A 20,244-nucleotide genomic window follows, 5' to 3' on the forward strand; every position below is an offset into this window, starting at 1 on the left:
TGCCCTTTAACCTTTAACAGCTGCCTGAGAACAAGTTTGTGTGTGCATGTGAAGCTTCAACAGAATATTAAAACTGGGAAGTCCTTGTATGGAAGATTTTGAACAGGGACAGGTATTTTATCCTTCAATATTTTCTTTACTAGGTGTTTAGAATGCTAAGATTCATGAATCCTTGCACCTGTCATGAATCATTGTCAGCCAGGGCAACGCAACAGCTTCAGAAACACACACTGATTGGTTTTTTTTTGGATTGTCTTTACCCTTTGATCTTTGGCTTGGGTAGATGTGCTCTAAGGAGAGTTTATGTGCATGCAATTGTTTTCATTTATAACTATTTACTTGGCGCACACTCTTTCCTACATACAGTGTTCCAGTATAAAATAATCTGGCTAAACTGCTAAATTCTGTCTCCCAGCCGGCCAAGCACCCAAAACAATTATATATATATATATATATATATATATATATAAAAAACAGATTGAATAATCCTAGCAAACCAGTTCAGACTAGTTTAAAATGTTTGTTTAGCAGGTACATAACATTTCAAGTTATCCTGGTGACTGAAGTGGAGTTTGAGGAACTGGAAAAGAGCCTGAACCAGCGACATTGATTAAGATTGAGGTAAAGGCTTTTTCTTTTTGTTGTATTTTTGCATAGTTCTCTGTGCAAAGTCAACCAGCCTCAGCAGCTCTCTATTGACTGATTTGTGGTTATTAGAGAGCATTGTTAGCGCAAACGTTAGCACTTGCCTGCGCTAGCTCTTTTCAATTGTTCCAGTAGTGTGGGAGTAGCTGGGTGAGAGGACAATGTAGCTAGATGCTAAAGTGAACATTAGTGTTAGCATCATGATTAGCATTAAACTAATCATTTTTGGTGGCTAAAATTTCTTATAGATGTTAAATATATTTCCTATGCTTTACTATTCAAATCTACAGGGAAGAGCAGTTGCAAAGTTAGCTAATGTTGCACATCGTAAGCACCACAGCAAGCTAAATAGGGCAGTGGTCACCTACTTGTGACCAATGAGCCTCTTTCCTCCTCCTTTTCTCCTCTTCTCCTCCTCTCAGCCTGTCTTCTCTCTACCATTTTTTTTCTCCTTGTTTTGAAACTGATTGTCTTCTACCATCACAAAGACACTTGGTTCTGATTGATTGACAGGTAACAGAAGAGGAAGAGCACAGTGTGACTGGGGGGGGGTTGGATCTGCGGACAGACCCGGAGAGAAACATGATGTACGTAATGCTGTTTTACAGTCGATGAGAGACCATTTCTGGTTGGAGGGGTCTGTTGCAAAAAAACTGGCTGGTAGCATTCCAGTTTTGCGTGAAATGGTGTGCAACCCAAATCGAGAAACACGCCACATGTAAACAAATGCACACTAGATTACATTTCAGAAGAGGAGACGTGTGTACATTAGGTCCATGACCAAGTTCAGTTGCCCAGGATAAACGGTCATGCCCCACTAAAGAGTTATATACATAAAAGAAATACAAGGAGGGCAGAGAGGGCTGCAACAATACATGCACACAACCAGTGAAAAACAACAGTGACAGAAAACTCTACAAAACAAAGACCCCTCCAACACCTTTACCACCCTTCCCACCCATCTCCAACCTTCCCGGGGTCTATTCATCCTAGTCGCTCCCACCAAAGTCCAGGTCGATCCAGCTTTACTCTATACAGTATACAATAATCATGCAGAAAAAAGTGTCCCCGCCACTTTAAATGGGAGGAGTTTGTTTTTTCATTATCTTTTAAATTAATGTTAGGAGCACTTAACACAATCGAGTTAGCTTTAAATAAAAAGAAATTAACAAAGTTAAAGTTTGACAAATGCTGAAATTGAAATCATTAGAAATAAACTTGATGCATATATTGGAAATTCAGCGTACTGTGATTTTGCTCTTTTCTGTCATTTTTCTATGTTCTGTTTTTCTTTCACTCTCAAATCCTTTTCCTTCGCATCATGTCTTTCATTATAAACATTCAAATGTCTTTCTTTTATAAAGAATTATGTACCACCATCGATCAAAATAATAATAATAATAATAATAATAAACAAGAAATTGGCAAATGAGTGAACCAAACAACACCACCAACAAAAACACAATTTAACAGTATAAAGCTTCAAGTCACAAGTTCAAAAACTAACTATTATTAGTCTTAGCAGTGTTAGTGTACTCATTGTAATTAGCATTAGTTTAATCTAAATTACATAAACTTTACACAAAACATTTGAGGTATTTCAGAATCAATTGTCAACACCTTCCTGCCAAATCCATGTGGTTTCCAATGGGAGAAATATAAGAGGGAAATGGTTCAATGTGTCTTCTAAAATGGCCTCTTCTCCTGAATCACTTACAGCTATTTAAATCTTTGATAAGCAAACTGTCAAAAACAGGATTTTATTTTAAACCTGTCCTAGACCTAAATCAATGTAAAATGTTAGTTGTAGCGAACCATGTTGAACAGATTAACGTTTATTTAAGATATTAGTGCTCATGAAAATAGACCATATGTGGGTAGGGTACAGTACTGAGGCATTTTGAGTGAAATCAGGGTGTATGACATCAGAAATGCTAACACTGAAAGATATTTTGCGAGTATCTGACAGTGCACATAAAATAGAGACAAGCCTAACGCGAAAGAAAGCTGGGCGTTTTTACAGAGCTCTTAGCCCAAATAATTTCAGTTAAGTGATAGTGCAGAAACAATAAATAAAGTTGGCATTATAAAGTGCTTAAACACCAGTTTATGTCAAACTAACGTCAAAATCACCCCGTGCTTCAATATCTGTATGCCTAAATAGTGTACACTTGTATGTTCGAGTAATTGTGCACGGTGCTGTTCACACAAAACGCGTTTTTGCGTTTGTGGAAAATGGCACACGATCTCGAAACGCGTTTTTAAACTCGACGCTGCACCTTTAAATCGCGGCGGTCCCGCGCGAGACACTGAAAAGCCTCGAAACGCTTAACGGTCAAAAACGTCAGTGTAGGCTAAAGCAAGTTTAAACAGAAAAATAATTAAAAAGTAGCGAAATTGAACCTAAACGCGTTCTGTGTGTGTGAACTGACCCAAGGTGTGTTCGTGTGCTTCTGTGTGTACGTGTGTGTGTGTGTTCCAGAGCAGTCCCACCCGTTGTTGAAGGAAAAAGGCACTCAACTCAATCTGCATAGCAGCCGCATCCCTCAGTGTGGTGCTATGCAGTCTGACTGCACTGTGAGAGTATGTAAATGTTATCTTTATGTGTGAAGTCCATTTGTCTGTTTGTTTGCACCTGTAACAGCTTTGGTTATGCTTTTGGGGTTTTGGTATTTGTGTGTATTCCTCCCTTTGGCAGCACAGGATTGGCAGGTCAAAGAATCTTTGGTATCAGTGGCTGTTTCACAAACCACCCAGCTCAGTGAGGTAGCCACACTGGTTCTCACTACAAACAAAAGGTCAGTTTTATCAGCTAATGTACATATAGATGCCCGCTGATTCGTGTAGCTCAAATCTGCTCCTTCTTAATGCTCATAACCAGGCCCACACGGAATCTGCGTACATAATTCTGTTTGAAGGATTTCCACAGTTTTCCACAGAATCTGAATGCCAGTCATTCACAAAATCCTACACATCTGCCGTTGCTTGAATATTCGTTTATTAAATATTTTGGCTAATTTGATTATGCTTTCAGCTACACATTGCATCATGTTTGAATTCATTCCGCAGAATTCCACTGATTTTTCTACCGTAGTTCCGCAGATTCCATCTGGGCCTGCTTATAACTCCAATGCTCAGAGCATTTTTGCATTAACAGTGCCGACGTTTATCTGTTCAGCAAGTCCTGCAACATTTCCAGAAATGCTACTGTTGCATTCAAAGACACACACAAAAAAACTCCTCTTCGATTTTGAACATCTCCCAACGGAGGTAAGGTTGTGCCCTTGTTTCACACCCATTTTGGCAGGGTTTTTCGAGGTTTTACGGAGGAATTTCGGGTGGAATTCTTGTTTTTGTTTTGTTTACTGTTCAACAGAGCCGAGAGAGCAATATCTGTTTCACGGTCAGTGAAAGTTCCTTCCATTATGACCTGTGGTAGTTCACATGCAATGCAGAGATGTCCAGCTGCAGTCCTCCCAAGTTTGTTTATTCTTTTAGAAAGTCCTTTTTTTTTTCTTTTTTTTTTTCTTTTCCAAATGATCAATGCCTCACGTATGCATGAATCACAGGTTTAATAAGAAATAGAAATATTTTGTACCAATTACCCGCTTTAATATTATGAAGAGAAAGGAAGTGGGAGACAGATCAAGAGAAAAATAGGGGATTAAAGAGGATTTGTTTTCTGTTTCTGTTGTGTTGCTGTAAAGATATCCCTACCTTTTCAGTTGGTTTTATTACAGACTGTACTGAATGATTTAAAGCATTTTCATAATTTTTGTTTTTAAAAAAAGATTCTGATTCTTTTTAAAAGATGATTGTTGGTTGCTATGGCACATAATGCCGGTTTGGGTGTGGACTCTGGCTGAGGGTATGTGAACTTTTATATTAAGGCAAACATTATTGGCACTATATTTTATGTAACGTTTTGGACTGTGTTTACCCCTTGTCCACTTCACAGGATAAACATAACATTTGATTTGTCAGTAATATTTCATTTGTGTGTGAATGTACCATTGTGTAACAAATATTTCCACACGCATTTAAAATGTGCCTCTCGTTGTGTTTGGCTGTACCTGTCTTGACCTTTGGCCTATCTTGTATCTATACGGAATGAAAAATATTCTATTCATAACTGAAATGTCATAGTTTTTCGAGATCAGAAAGGGTGCACCATTGCTGAAAATGGTCCAGTATTTTGTCTCCAGACCTGATGCCAGTTCTCAACTGATTTGCTTGTTGCATTACGGACAGTTTGAATTGTGTGAACATGCATTAACCACAAGTGCAGTGAAACGTCGTTGCCCAGGCAGCCCTCCATTTCCATCTGTGCAAAATAAACCGTATGGAGAGCCGGGCTGGGTGAACACGCGAGTCCTTGTTGCGGGAGCTTGTTCCATTTCACCTTCAGTAGAGGTCGACGTCCTTCGCTTTTCTGTCTGTATCGATTAGTCTCTCAATTCATTAGCTTAGCATATGATCTGAGAGCCTCAGAGAAACAACTGGCCATTAGGGAATTGTGCCGCCGTGGGCCCGAGAGTGATGATGCAGGTGGTGGCTTTCTTTGACAACCTCGCTTGAGTAACAAGCCTTCTGTGCTGTGAGCTGTGAAAGTGCTCGTTTGTCCTCAACTGCACGAAGAGCGCACTAACAGATCACTTCCGCTCACTTTTTTTGTGGTTTATGTGAATATGATGTGGTGCTTTTCCATGTGGAGATGTTTGGCTTGATTTAATAACAGTCCCAAAGAAGTAAAAGGTTGCATTTACGTGAAAATTTGCCATTTTTTTTGGCAGCAGTGGGATTGATTGGCACGCAACGGGTGACTATGTGAGGAATGAAAATCCAGTCTCAGCCGCCCATGGGAAAAAGGGGTTTAAGATTTAAGCCTTGGAGAAGGTGGTGGCGGAGGTGCCTGGCTGGCCGGGGCTGGCTACATGGCCGTGATGGTGTTCCTCATGCCAGCGGTCGACGCAGCGGCGACGCGCGTTCATGAAGAAGTTGCTGACGGTGCTGAGTTCCAGGCCTAGCTGCTGCGAGATGGTCAGCTGCATTTCCTTCGAGGGCCGCTTGTTCTCCTTGAAAATGGCGATGAGCGTGCGACGCTGCAGATCGGTGAAGACCAAGCGCTGCTTCTTGGGTGCCATATTGCGTTCCTTGTGCTGCTCTTGTTCCTTACGCTTGCAGGCTGTGGGGATCAGGAGGATGAATAAGAAAAGTTCAGGGAAAGGGAAGTAGACAAAGAAAATGGAGAGGAAAAAAATTCATTAGCCTCATGTTTGCTCTACATACTGAAATGCCCTATTTCAAAGCAAATTCCACAGATGAACGACTTTGCAGGGAGTCGAAATGCTCAGACTCTCCTGTTTGGCTGTGGATTAATAGTGATTTAAGACAAATCCATTCTATCTCCCCGGAGGTCAAAAATCATCCCTTTAAAGAGAGCAGACAGAGCAGGCCAGCGGTGAGCACCTCAGCCTGGTCGTTGGAGACACTGCTGTTTGATTCAATATTAATGCAGTTTGCGCTCACAGTAGGAGAGGGAGTGACTGCTTTACAAAAGTAGGGGTCTTTGTGTGTGAGAGAAAGAAAGAAAGAAAGAAAAGAGAGTGAAAGAAAGAAGGAAAGAAATATGAGAGAAAAAGAGAGAGAGAGCGAGCGAGAGAAAGAAATGAAAAAGAAAGACGCAAGGGGGTATTGACTCATCCTATTTTAGTGTGTATGTGTCTGTTTTTGGAGGTGGGGTCGTCCACAGAGACTTCGGTCTGAACGCCCCTCCAGCAGGTCTGTAGTCTGCGACTTCAAACAGAGGCCACTGGAGGGCACAGACCTAAGAGAGGCAGGGTATTTTCAAACTGCCTTTAACTCACACCACCACCTCCCTGTATGTTTCTGTCCTGGCAACGCACAGAGAGAGATTCTGGCTGCCTACTTGAGGGCAGTAAACATTGCGAGTGTTGTACCAAAGCATTAGGAAACATGAGTATGCCAAGAAATGTTTTACAATGCTTGCAAGTCCAAATTTTATTATGTGAATGTTATTTATTTATTTATTTATTTTACTAAAGTGACTTTATTGCAATTATATTATGTAACATGTATTTTTTTAACATATTTTATATATTTTACATTTACGCCTATTTGCATTGTTTTGTTCTCCAATGCACTCACAGACCTTTTGCTTCTCTCAGCGTTATTTTTGAATGGATCATTAATTTCTTACCTCCGTCGCCCAAGTCACCTAAAAGCAGCAGCTCTTTGCGTCTTACTCCGATTTTATCTATCTGTGTGCGTTTGTGGAGTGACTGGAGCCAAACTGTGGTGCCATGTATCTAATTACACTGAGCTGAGGCCCATTGATCACGTCACCTCTCGCAGTCAAATCTGTTTACTACAGGCGTCTAACTGCCTGGACCGCATCCATCATATTCAGATTCTATATCAGCCACTCTGCGTTTACACGCGCGCGGGCGCGCACGCCATTAAATGCATTGTACACTTGAAGTGTAACGTTTAAATGTTGACGGTACTAACGTGCCTGTAATATTTGTTTTCGCATAAGATTATTCATATCGCATAAAGGTGTCTCGGAGCGCCGAGTCTAAAGTGAATGATGAAGCTTTAAAGCCTTTTAAATTGTTATTAGTCGTCTGTGGTGCTCGACTGAAATAACTACGCCTGAAAAAGCAAACCTCAGCGTATCTGACGTAGACGACCTTTCAGCAAGATTTACTGGAGCCTTTTGTTTTTGAAAGTCATTTGCCTTTTGACAGTGGTTCTCAGTTCTCCAACACCACACGTTTAGGCCTATATCCCCTCAGTAGGCCTACTCCAACAAACCTAGAAAGCTGTGTTTTGTGTTATAACCTGAGTCAACCAGCAGGTGTCGCTGGCGCTATTCCCTGGTGTAAACGGTTTACAGGCGTAAGATTTTGTAATCAATATTGATCGATCGGTTGGGAAGGGGGCCCTGATTACTGAACCAAGCTCGGCGTAGAAAAGGAAAAAATCGATAGCTGCAGACTTTAGAGCTACAGTGAGCAGAGTGTGGGACAGAACCACAAATATATTGTACAGAAAAAAATAAGCCAATGAGTGACAAAGAGTGAATTGAAGCATTCGGAGGGAATTTTTGACACTCTCGCTTATTAGCACGTTTGATAAATTTCACAAATTCTAAACAGAACACACTGTAGTCTTTCCTTCTTTCAAAATAAAGAAAGAAACTTCATTTTACAAACTTCATTTTACAGTTATTTGAATTAATTACGCAAAACAAAATATTGAAGGGTTTTCACCTGGCTCCTCTTCTGTTGCAGTTGAGCGCAACGGTCGTTCCACAAAAAAATGGGTGCATTTGTCTTTTGAAAATGTCATTTTTAATGTTAATTATCATTGTCATACAAAGAAATCCATTTAAAATAATAGGTTGTGTTGTGCCTCCTAAAGTTAAATGTAAAATAAATAACATTTGACTTGACAGATAGGCCTAAATAACTTGACAGATTTAGGCCTACAGTTAGGCTAATTAAACTGTAGCCTACTCAAGGTCATGACACTGTTCATAGAAAGATAATTTAATGCTGTTTCTACAAATATCCATTTTTAAATAATCATTATAGTTAACTACAATATGAGTTGACTAGAAAAGAATTTTGCGAATAACATTGACTTTAGCTTTTCATTGTTTTCACATGAAAGGCGGACCCTTTTCGTGAACTAAGATGTTCATGTACGCAAATCTCTGAGATGCTCAAAAATACTTTTCTACGACTGTTACGTTCTCTAGCAGTGTATAGTTTCTGACTTGCATGCCTTGCAACACACCGATGATAGCGGGGTTGGCCTGTGGTGTTCAATACCGATCGATAAATCCGTAAATAATTCGTTTTTGAAATTCATTTCATTTAATTAATTGTAGTTCCATGAAAATTGTTCTGGTAATGAGCCAGAAACTACGATATGCCTGCCTTGTACCAATGGGGCGCCAAGTCTAAATTCGAAATAATACCAATTTAATAGCACTGCGTGCTGTGCAGTGTGGGGAATGACAAATGAGGACACACTGCAGTATGATTCAGAATAATGACTAAAAAAATCACAGCTGCAAGCATCCATTTATGTATGGCCTATGATAGCGTTAATTAGTCTCGATGTGGGACATTGGCCAATCGCAGGTACGTCTTTAAATTACTCCGTATTCACCGCAAATGTCAGCAGAAAGCTTATTTATTTTTAATAAATGAGGCTTAAGCTATTCGATTGTGTATATACAAATGCGTTTTGTAATGAGAGCATTTAGACTAACCATTCCTCATCTTTCTTTTAGCACTTTTTATGCTTGTATTGCTGTTTTCAAGAACACGTTTGAAAACTTTTATAGCCTAGGCCTAATCTTTAGCCTGCACATTGTCTAAAATAGGCTTATTTGATAAAAATGAATAAAAAACAAGACCACAGTTACGAATAGCTTAGAGTTAGAAAATTGAGTTGGCATTTTAGGCTTCCGTGTTTTTTGTTTTGTTTTGTTTTGTTTTTTCGTCTGCTAGTAGCTAGTTTTGTGTTAATTGGTAAGCTTTTCTTGTAAACAAGAGTGTGCTCAAGGCTCTCTCTAAATACTCGACTAAATTTAGTGTAATGCAATAAGGAAAGATCGGTATGCTAATATTCAGGTCATTTGAAATAACAGCTCAACCTGTTAAAGTCGGTATTGAAGCCGTGACATTATCGCAAATCATTAGCCATGAACTTACTTAAGAATCTTTGTGTTGTTGACGAAGAGGATTTTAAAGACATTAGCCTACTAAAACAAAGAAAATGTAATCATCCTTATAAAATGTTATAACTAAGACACACAAAGATGTAGGCTAGTTTTCATTAAGAGAATAGTCAGCGTGTTTGCGAATTATGACCCACAGTGAAAGGTAGCCTATCCAACTTTTTCCTATACGCCACATGATGCTTTATGCGAATTATAACTTGTAAACAATAAGCGAAAGGTTCGCTCTATGAACGCAATAAGCATTTTTGTAGGCTGAGATCACATTACTCACCCTTCAACCGTCAAACATTAAAAGGACATTTAAAAGTGTAAAAGCATTAACAGATTACTACAGACCACGAATAACCCCTGGTTATTTCCGCAGCAATATTGCAGACGTGTTAAATATCAATATATCTGTATTAGGCCTATGTAACACGTTGCCTTAATCAAAAATGTTAATTAACTAGAACATTGAGTGATATTAATTCAAAGTGATTTCCGTCATTGTGATAGAAAGAGACATGAGGATTTGGGGAGAAAAATGAGAGATTCTTAGTAGCCTACATTTAAGTGTAGCCTATTAAATCTAAATAGCCTACATCTAAAACGCAGTAGGCAAGTTAGGAAAAAGGTGGATAGAGCATAGATATGTACGTAGGCCCTGTCCCAAATGGCACCCTAAACACTCGCGGTCTTCCTACGAGTCCGCATTTTCGTGACGTAACGCCGCTTTGACTTTCGGGAAGAAATCTGCTGCAGAGCTCGCAGTGCGGGCTTGGCAAAAGTGTGCATCATGAGCACCCTTCTGAAACCTAAAATGACAAATGGGACACCCTATGGTCTCATGGACTTAAAGCACATGTGCATGTGGCAGTCATTTTAAGTCTACAAGACCGTAAGTGCATAAGTGTGCCATTTGGGACAGGGCACCAGATTCGACCACTCCACTCCATGTCAAGGCGTCCACCATCTTGGAATGGTCAACATGTTTTTTCAGTCTCTGGTTGTAAAAATCGCTGAGATTTAAACTGCCGAAGAAATAAGATAGCCTTTTAAAGGTGAGAGTGTGTTGGTTTGTTTTTATATGTATTAACTCAATATTACAGGTTTTTAAACTATGGTAACTTTTTAAAGGTAGGGTAGGCAATTTCGGAGAGGCTAACAATAGCAAGCTAGCTTTGAAGCATGAGATCTCCCTTCAGAGCGCTCTCTAAAGCCACGCCTCCTTCAAAACACATAAACACACGCAGCAAATTCTTCAAAGCAACGTGAGAGACGGTGTTAAATTACCTCATGTCTCAAAGAACACAACATTACAATAATAATGAACGTAAACAACTTACAGAGCTCTTACTTGTACCACCTAACTGCTGCAGATTAATTTCGGCGATGACAGTGTTGACACAGAAATGCATAAGTCCGAGGACATGAACAGCTCCGGGTAGAACGTCACTGGTTGCCATTTGTAAAAGGCATCTGTTGTTTTTTTTTGTTTTTTTTTGTGGTGCTCAGTGACTGTCTGTCTACAACTCTGCATAGCATTACGGAACGCACTGATGACGTGTGATGTCTGCGCTAGAAGGGTGCGTGGAGGTATGGAAATACAAATGTTGACAGGCAGGAAGGACATCGTATCGTCAACAAACATTTTTTGGTCCTGAGACTTCCACAGAAGAAATATGTATGTTTTAATATTTAATATAATTCAATATTCACATTCTTCATCGCATCGATTGCAGGGAAAAAAGCTATTTTATTGCATTGCATGATAATTTGATGTTTTCATTGTAGTTTTGGAGTTACCATGAAAACAGTGTCACATGCTGGGCGCTAACTGCTGCTTCAGCCGTCACATGGTAGAAATGTACAGATAGAAATGTTGAAAGAAATTGATCCATTTCTTTGTTGGAAACGTTTAAATGTAACTAAAGTTTTATTGTTGTCATTGTAAATATTCACTTTCTCATGGTCACGGAGGGGAATTTTCTCCCTGAAAGATGACGAGAAAATCAAAACACTGCCTTAAACTCAAAAGCAGAAAGGCAGCGCGGTCCTCCTAATATGGCATCTAAACAAGACCATTACCCAGAACTCAACATGGCGTGATGTCAGCTTCAGAGCGCTGCGCTCGTTGTGTTCTGTCTTTTGGTTTGTATTTCCACAGCATGAAGGTAAGATCTTACAGGATTTATGAATAAACTGCTCATTTTAAAATCTTGGTCTAAATGACATTTATGACATCCGCTTCAAACATTACTTATTGTAGAATTAACTAAATTATTATGAGCATTAATCCCCTTTACCAGCTTACTCTTTGACAGCAACGCCATAGAAATATACAGAGCTACCGCAAAAACTGAAGTTTTCTAAAGATGGCTGCGTGCCTTTCTCTGGTGCATAAGGTCTATATAAGCTTTATAAACTGCAGTTCTGATTTCTGATTCTGATTTCTTATATGTTCAAAGCTTATGATAGGAGTTGTTGCCATATGATAAATTATTGATATTGCAGAATACAGTGTGTGCCTTTGAAGGTACAGTGAAATGTATGGGGCAAACATTGTACTACTCATCAAAGAGAGTCATTCATGTTTGAAGTATAGGACTACATTTAGCTTCATAAGCCCATGGCAGGTTCTTGTCTTTGAGGGTTAAACTTGGTTTCATCATTATCGGCTAATTGGAACTAAAATAACCAAACTCCAAGGGTTTAGTCCAAGGGTTCTTGACTTCACAAATTCTAAATAAATAAATAAATGGTGTCTCCTGTGAAAGCTGGAGGTGTATGCGTGCTCTCTTGGATTTCAAGTGGGAGGACTGAGGGAGTGCAGGGATCGATGACTGGCCGCGCCGCTCAGCCGACCAGTCTGCCTAGGATCGATGCATAGAGTGCGGCTGAGCTGAAATTGGGAGCGGAGTGGCTCCCATAGAGGCCTATCCAACGGTGTTTAAAAAGTCAGTGTGTCATGAAATTTCCCTTGTATGAACATGAATTGTTATCATCAGCAACTATTCTGCTGTAGATAAGCAGGGGTGTGTTTAGCATGAGTATGCCTGTGTGCTGTGTAAATATATTTAACAATAGTGCGTGGAAATCAGAATTAATAATAGATAATCTGTTGGGGGGTCTGGGAAACACTAATGTAAACAGCTGATATGTGGGGTTATGCTGGGAGTAAGGCTTGTTGTCTCTCTAAAACATTACTAATGAGGTTACACCTTTTTCCAGCTGCTCTCTCTATCAGGTGGCCTGACTAAACAAGCACCTGACTTTTAAAAGTCTCTCACCTTTTAAACAACTCACTGGTAAGCTACCATTTCTTTAGGACTTATCATTGATTGATTTTATCTTTTTCTCTGATTTGATTTATTGGATGTTTGCTATTTTTATCAGCGTGACTTGGTGCTAATCGTCTCAAAGGTCGATGTTTTGACAGGGGCCGATTCTGCTGAGTTAGCCACAGAGGTGGGTGGTGGGCGAGGTAAAGGGCCAAACCTGTGGTCTAACTACTGTACAAGCAGATTCTTCTAAGAACTAAGCATTTCTTGTTAATGTTGACATGATCATAACACATGACTATTGTGGTGAGATCAATAATTGAACGGTCTAATAAAACTGTTGTTTAAGTCAAACATCCGCTCTAATAGGCATATCGACACAATGGAATGTGTTTGGTTGTAAAGACTGTTTGACCTACAATTACAGTGAAGTGGGTTTAAGAGGTCTGAAGGGTTGAGGGACCAAACACCCTGCACAAAGTCTTGAAAGAACATTTTAAAACCTCTGAAAATACCACAGGATTAATCAATAGGTTTCATTTCTTGTGTGGGCTCAAGCTGTCATTGAACATGTACAACTGCACTTTCTTTAAAAAAATATTCCAGTCAAAAATATTCCGGTCTGGAAAACCATCAAGAACATGATCTTTTAATCATGAACATCAAAAAATGTTATTGAAGGGATATTCTAAGAAGATTGTCCTAAAGGATCATTATTAGGATCTTTATTTGTAAGACTGTAACTTTACAGAATATTTCAAAATGTTGATGGACTAAAACTTTCAACGGTGTTGTGCTACTAAACGTTGTTGGGCTCTGGGTTTCACAGCTGTTACAAGATGGTTTGATTGACAAATTTAGCAGGTTGTGGGCCCAGTGTGTCTGTAAATGATGTAATGGCACACCAATAGAGTCACTGCTCTGTTAAATGGCCCTTGATGCCTCAAGATGTGTCAGAAACCAGCTAGTCTCTCAGCCTCTGGAGAACACATGTGGTTTTGTATCTGACCACACTGGCTAGTTTTAATGTTTACATTTTTGTTTTGCCAATAAAAGGCTGTGCATTCATTGTATGTAAAATGCAGATATATATATTTATAAAGTAACTTAATAATATAATACCCTTTATAATTCTATTGTATATTTACCATTAGCAGTTACCATGAATTATGGCAAATTGTAAATGCAAATGAATTTGATCACTCCATTTAAATTATATTGCACCAGCAAGATTTGCACGTGTTCTTTAGAATGATGCGAAATAAATTACTGCACGCAGTGGAACTAGCTTTATAATATGCATCAGATAAGACAGAAAGTGAAGTATATTTACTACATGCCCAAGTGCTTTTGTGCCGTGACTCAAACGATTTGGAGGCGTTTTTCTGTAATATCAGCTGTGATAAAATTATTAAATCCCCCCCTTGGTAAAATTTAGTGGTGACGCAATGCAATTTAACCCTTTGATGCTCTCCTCCTAGGCGGCACGGTCTCTTAGCAATTTGATTTAAAGGTCACTCTCTCCTATCGATCCATTTTGGCGGGCGAGCACAGAGATTGATCATGAAAATCTAAGCTCGCGGAGACAGTACTGCACGCATTATAGAGCAACAATGTTAGATCTTATGGTGGCGCGTACATCTGTTACTCTGTCCTCAGTTATTTTACAGAACAGGAGTAAGGAGGTGGTTTAGAACTTGGACGTGAATTATTTACGGGCTTACATAAGACCTTACTGCCATAATGGCCTTTACTGTAGCCTACAGAATTTTTTAAAAAAAGGTTGCAAATAAGGTTGTATTGTAATATCACATTGTAAAGCAGAATAGATATCTGTCATATGTGGACATATCAATTTGAATCGCCCTATAGTAACGACTCTAGCGAAAGCTATGTGCGCGTTCACGTTGTTTGCAAATAATACATAAAATCTTATATTCTCATGTATGTATTCTTTCATAAATAAGTACGCCTAGAATACATTTTTGGGCAGCGTTTAAGTAGGCTAATCACAAAAGTTAGATTAAAATATAGAGTTCGCGTACGTAGGTTACCATAGCAACAGTTCGCTGCTCCGTTTGGATCAGTAGGCCTATCGGACAGTAAATTGCCAAGACAGCACTATTTTTAGATTTACTTATCACGAAAAACATTAGTGTTTAAGATTTACGTTTTACGTCTTTAATACAGTTGTCCTTTAGCTCGCATTAAAAAACAAACTGGCTAAGAACCTCAACAGAACAGAGAGATTCTTTTAAAATTAGAACCCTTGAAAGTTCTTAAATAATCCGCGCCATTGAGAAACCCTAACCAGCTTTAAAATTAGAATAATGCACTAGGCCAAGGTGGGAGGTGACGAAAGTGAATTTTCTCCAGTTTGGTTCCAATTAAGCTATTGAAATAGCAAAACTAGCTACTGAAATCAATAAATTCACTGCTTGTTATATAGACCCTAACTCTGATGCAAGACCGTTTTAAATCACATCGGATTGGGTGCAGGCGTGGTCATGGAATTTGCTTGAGAGTAAAAGATTCTCTTCGAACACCCTTGAATAATCATATTTAAAAAACGGCTTCCATGTGTTTATAAAACAGGTGACCGCATCTTCATTTTTCACTTCTGGCTCTATCAATTATTAAGGTCAGCATCGATCATTTTCTTGGCCTGCCAAAATCCGTCTCCCCTGAAAATGCCTCGATTCGCTAATCCTAAATCAATTGCGTCCATCCTCGTGGGCTGGGAACTGGAGGCGAGACTGGAAGTCATTTTGATGAGGATGAGGAGGATGATGTTGAGTGAAAAGCAAACACTCCACTTAAAAAGTGTTAAAGTGGTGTGTGTATATATAGCTTGTAGTAGGCCTACCAATCCTAAATTGATTGATTGCGCTCATACGAGAGAGCTTCTCTATTTAGTTTAACAGAGATTGTCAGATGGGCAATGTGGTGAGTATAATTCACATATGGTTGCTATTCAAGAAATTTAGTGGATAGGCCTTAAATTACATTTGGTTTAAATTTATATAAGGGGGAAAAAACTTCCCGTCGTGGTGTATTGCGTATAAATACAGATTGACTTTAATATTGTTTTATCCTTTAATTCTTGCACTCATATGACTAGGAGAGACTGCACGATACACTGAAAAATCTACATCCTTCCTCCTAACGAAACAGTAGGCTAGGTAAATCTAGAGTCCAATGGGAGATAGTGCTGAGCCGGTATAATTGATAGATGTACTGGCTATCTTTATTGATCGCTGTATTGATTGGGCCAAATACATTGAGATGGAGTGTGGAAAACAGCACAGATGCTGAGACGAATTGTTTTTCATCGTTAATGCAATCTTTAAACATTGCGCATTGCGTATTGTTTGAGGTTTGCACTTTTTCTGTCAGAATTAAACGAGCGACCCATCTGATGTGCCTTATATTGCCTATGCTGCTTGTATTTGTCGTTTTTATTAAATATTTTAAAAATTCTCGTTGTTTTTTTTAACTTGCACGAACTATGCCTACTGTCAAAAAAAAAAAAAAAAAAACCTCTTCAGCTCTCCAGAAGAACAATACCAAATGATTTCACAGACACGGGCATTTTCACATTAGCCAAGCAGTGCCACGGCATTGATTTTTGTGACTGTGATGAATTTGGAATAGTAATTTGAATTTATTGATTGATGTAGTGAACGAGTATTCCCAGACTCTGAAACACAACCCCCCAACTTCTACAAGCTCGCTGTGCATAATGGCTCATTTAAATTGCACTTGCTGTTGTTATTTGCATAGCATAGTAATTCCTCATTGATACATTTACTATAGATCCGGAACATGCAAGGGCTTTTATTTTATAAAAGGTATTATTTTATTCCAGGAATGCTGGGGTTTCCGCAATAGTCAATAGACAACAGTAATTTAACTAAAAACTTAAATGTTTGTAGAAGAATCTTTTAAATAAATAATTCATACATATAATATTTAAAATATTATAAGCATATATAATATATCTATATATAAATAGTAGTCTATTTTAAGGGTCACACTTTACAGTGTTCATGTAATTAATCATAGTATCATGAATTGTTGGTAATATGGACGCATTGTAAAGTGTAAGGCCTGTGGAACTGGAAGTTTACCCGAAAGGCATTGAGTTACCATACCTCTAAGTTACTACCTGTAGCAGTGGAGAGTTCGTCTTCCGTTTAGGGTAACCACCTTTTAATAGGGTGTGGAAGGAAAAAAAAAAATCTCGATGCCCAATTAGCTTTAACAGCAACGGCACTTAAGAGGACAATTGAATAGCGTTTAAATCTTTATTTACCAGAACAACTTTAAATGCGCAAAGGAACAATTTACATTCCATTAAGTGCTTTTCAACGGGGCATTGACTGGAACTAAAATATGCCACTATATCCTGGTTAATTGAACCCACAACTGAAATACGACGTGAGGCGATGAGTTTTGACTGGTCAGCGGCCTCTATTCCAACCATTATCAAAGGTAATGTTCAGTACACACACTGTTTTTTATTCAGTTGTATACATTTCCTGTGGGCACATTTTAAGGTCAAGATTACACAGTTGACTATATTGTTTTAGTTTGAAGTAAAATGAAAAGAGGACATTTATGAAAAGAAATTAAGCTGAGGAACTATTGATGACAGGTTGGTGCAAAACCAATGCTTGTTAATGTCTTGAAATCAGTGAAACCAAATTATTTAGAAATAATAATAATAATAATAATAATAATAAATAAGTAGCAGTTTTTCCTTTTTCCTTTTCTTTTCAGGTTATAGCAAATATTTAGATGCCTCTGAAATACTTTTTCTAGTTCATTTAAGGATGCTTATTTGTCTATGTTGAAAGTTTAATTCATATCGTCTGTATTTTTATTATCTTTCTGATGCCTTTAGATGAACCGTGAGAAACCGAGCACAAATATTAGGAACAAAGAATATTAGGACCATGCACAAAGTATTGATTACATAATTGAAGATAATGCAAGGAGATAAAGGTAAACAAATATATATAGATTTTGTGGGACTGTTTTGATTTCCTTTTTTTTTTTGCACGAGGAGACTTCAGTGACCTTCACTCACCTGCAAGCCTAAGGGCTGACATGCGCTGGAACTCGGGTTCCTGCAGCCACTTCCACATCCGTCTGAACGTCTCCCGACCTGACTTGAGTTTACTCCAGGGTTTGGGATTCCGCAGGAGGTCCGAGAGAGTTCCTTGAGAGCGACACAAGATCCTCTGGGCAAAGATGGCCTGTGGAATGCTGTACCTCTTTAACTCCGCCGTTATTCGCTGAGCCACCTCCTTGGTGTTGATCTCCTCCACCTGCCCTGACCCACCGCCCTGTCCGCCGCCTCCTGCTGCCTGCCTATCCCGCTCCGAGAGCACCGACACGTTCGCCTGAGAGTGCGAGTGACTGTGGTGGTGGTGGTTGATGCCGTTGAGAGAAGACATTATGCCCGCCCCATGCCCGCCTAAACCCCGCGCCAGGTGCTCCTCGCCCCGGCCGAGCATCGCAGCGTGGGACTCGAAGCTTCCCGTGGAAATCATCTTGTCGTTCCCCAGGTGAGCACTCGGACCGTACGCGCTCAGAGTCTGTTGAGAGTTGTGCAAAGACCCAAGGCCATTGGAAAGAGGCGATAAAGGTTGTCCCATCCCGGACAAGTCTTTGGAATAGTGGCCGTATAGATTGCCCATGGACGCGAGGCCCCGGTCATCCCGCATCAGCGTGAAGCTGCCGCTGACATTCCCGGCGGCGAGACGCTGGTGCGCGGGATGGTGATGAGCGTGAGGGTGCGGGTGATGGTGAAATTTCTCTGAGACGTTGGATATGGGAGGCAAATGGTGCTGCAGCGGCGTCAGGGTGGTGTAAGTGCTGCTCAGACTCATGCTTGAATCGCACGACATGGTCATCGCTGGATGGAGAGGACCGGACAGCGAATGGTCCGTGCGATACTCCCCGGCCCCGTCCAGTATTGAGGCCATGCTGGACACCATCGCTGACCTCCCGTGCGATGACACCAAGTTCCTATGTGTCGTCGACTGCCGCGCGTGAGGAGAGTTCATCAAGTCCCCCGTTTGATGGGAGTGTGACACGCCGTGCAGATTCCCAATGTTTTCCATTGTAAGTTCCATTGTTGAAAGACACTGTTTTGCCCCTCTCTCTCTTTCCTTTTTTTCTCACACTCTCCCTTCCAATAAATTTTAAACGATCTCAAAGCCGCGCGCCATTGATCCCCGAGATCTTCAGTGTTAGTCAATCCAGCATTTCACCACGCACATGTACGTACGCCTGGTGTCTAAACGCTTGTATCTATCGCCGTGGCGCGCGTCTTACTACTGACAGTCGAAGCTGACCGAGTGAGAGTGTCTGTCTCGTGACCGCGCAATATATTAAGATGTGTGCACTGGCGCGCGCGCCCCACAAAATAAAGGTTCTTCGGTGATTCTTAGATTCAGCAAAACGCCTTTTTTTCCTATCCAGAACCAATTTTTGTTATTTAGGGATCTTGAGTTAATTTTGTTGGTTTCATTATTCAGGTTCTTCAGCCTATTGGTTTCTGATTTGTTTAAAACACCAGTAGGCAATACATGTGTTTTCTAAAGAACTATAGAGAATAAAAATATCTTTGTGAAACTTAATCAAGGCGCAAAAGCCTTTTAAAGGGTGCACACTCACACAGTTTGAGACTAGGGCTGACGTCACCAATACTTTCTGTTGTACAGACGAGAGACACCTATAATATAGGTGATTCACTTACTCTCACAATTCATCTCTCTGCTGTCTTGAAATAAACGACCGAAATAGAGTTATTTTTTTAAGCTTATGTTGGGTGACATCTGCACACTTGTGTTGTTGTGAATTATTGGGGATTCCTTTATGGACATGATTCATCGGTTTCTCCTGATAAAGTTGCTTAACTTGGCGCCAGTGCGCGACATCTTAATGGTTAAATATTAATGGATTTCCCAAACCCAAGTAGATAAGATAGTCAAATTCCTTTTGAACGACATGAGATCACATGATTAATCATATCATATTTGTGTTAAACGCTTGAAAGTTTACTTGAAACCAAATGGGCTATTTGCAGTTTTATAAGGCTTTATGTTGTGGCAGAAACTGATGTGATGTAATTAACAGCAGAAAAATATAAACATTAAAACAGAGAAACAAAAGTGTGGCAAAAAATCAAAGAAAGGAAAATGACGTACACTTCATATTCACTGTTTTTTTTAAGCCTAAATAATAAACACTTTCATTAGACAAGGTTGAAGGTAGCTTATTTCTCTGTTTTGTATTTCCGTGATGATTGTTCATGGATAACATGCAAATGTAAGCTATCACATTAATTTCTTTACTTTGTTGTTCCATTTACATACAGGCCTTGTAATTCACTAGACTTGAGCATGTGTCTTTTGACATAACCACTGACTTGTCAGTATTCGCAATGTATTTTTTTTTAAAAACTACTAGTTAGTGAAAAGGTAGTGAGTAGCCTTTATATTTTAAATTTTTATTTTCAAGATAGTAGCTCACACTGATAAAATTTTA

The 20,244-nt window shown here is 39.5% G+C and overlaps 1 protein-coding gene across 1 annotated transcript; it reads right to left on the reverse strand.

Annotated features, from left to right (window-relative positions):
* Positions 1-531: 531 nt before the first annotated feature.
* onecut3a (one cut homeobox 3a) lies at positions 532-19,008 on the reverse strand. Its single transcript, XM_051910773.1, has 2 exons — positions 17,777-19,008; positions 532-5,830 (listed from the first exon to the last, which is right to left on the reverse strand). Exons 1-2 carry the CDS (start codon positions 18,825-18,827, stop codon positions 5,526-5,528), a joined length of 1,356 nt encoding a protein of 451 aa, XP_051766733.1. The 5' UTR covers positions 18,828-19,008; the 3' UTR covers positions 532-5,525.
* Positions 19,009-20,244: the final 1,236 nt, after the last annotated feature.

Source organism: Ctenopharyngodon idella, chromosome 10 (assembly GCF_019924925.1).
Source record: "Ctenopharyngodon idella isolate HZGC_01 chromosome 10, HZGC01, whole genome shotgun sequence".
In the NCBI taxonomy this organism is placed as follows: Eukaryota; Metazoa; Chordata; class Actinopteri; order Cypriniformes; family Xenocyprididae; genus Ctenopharyngodon; species Ctenopharyngodon idella.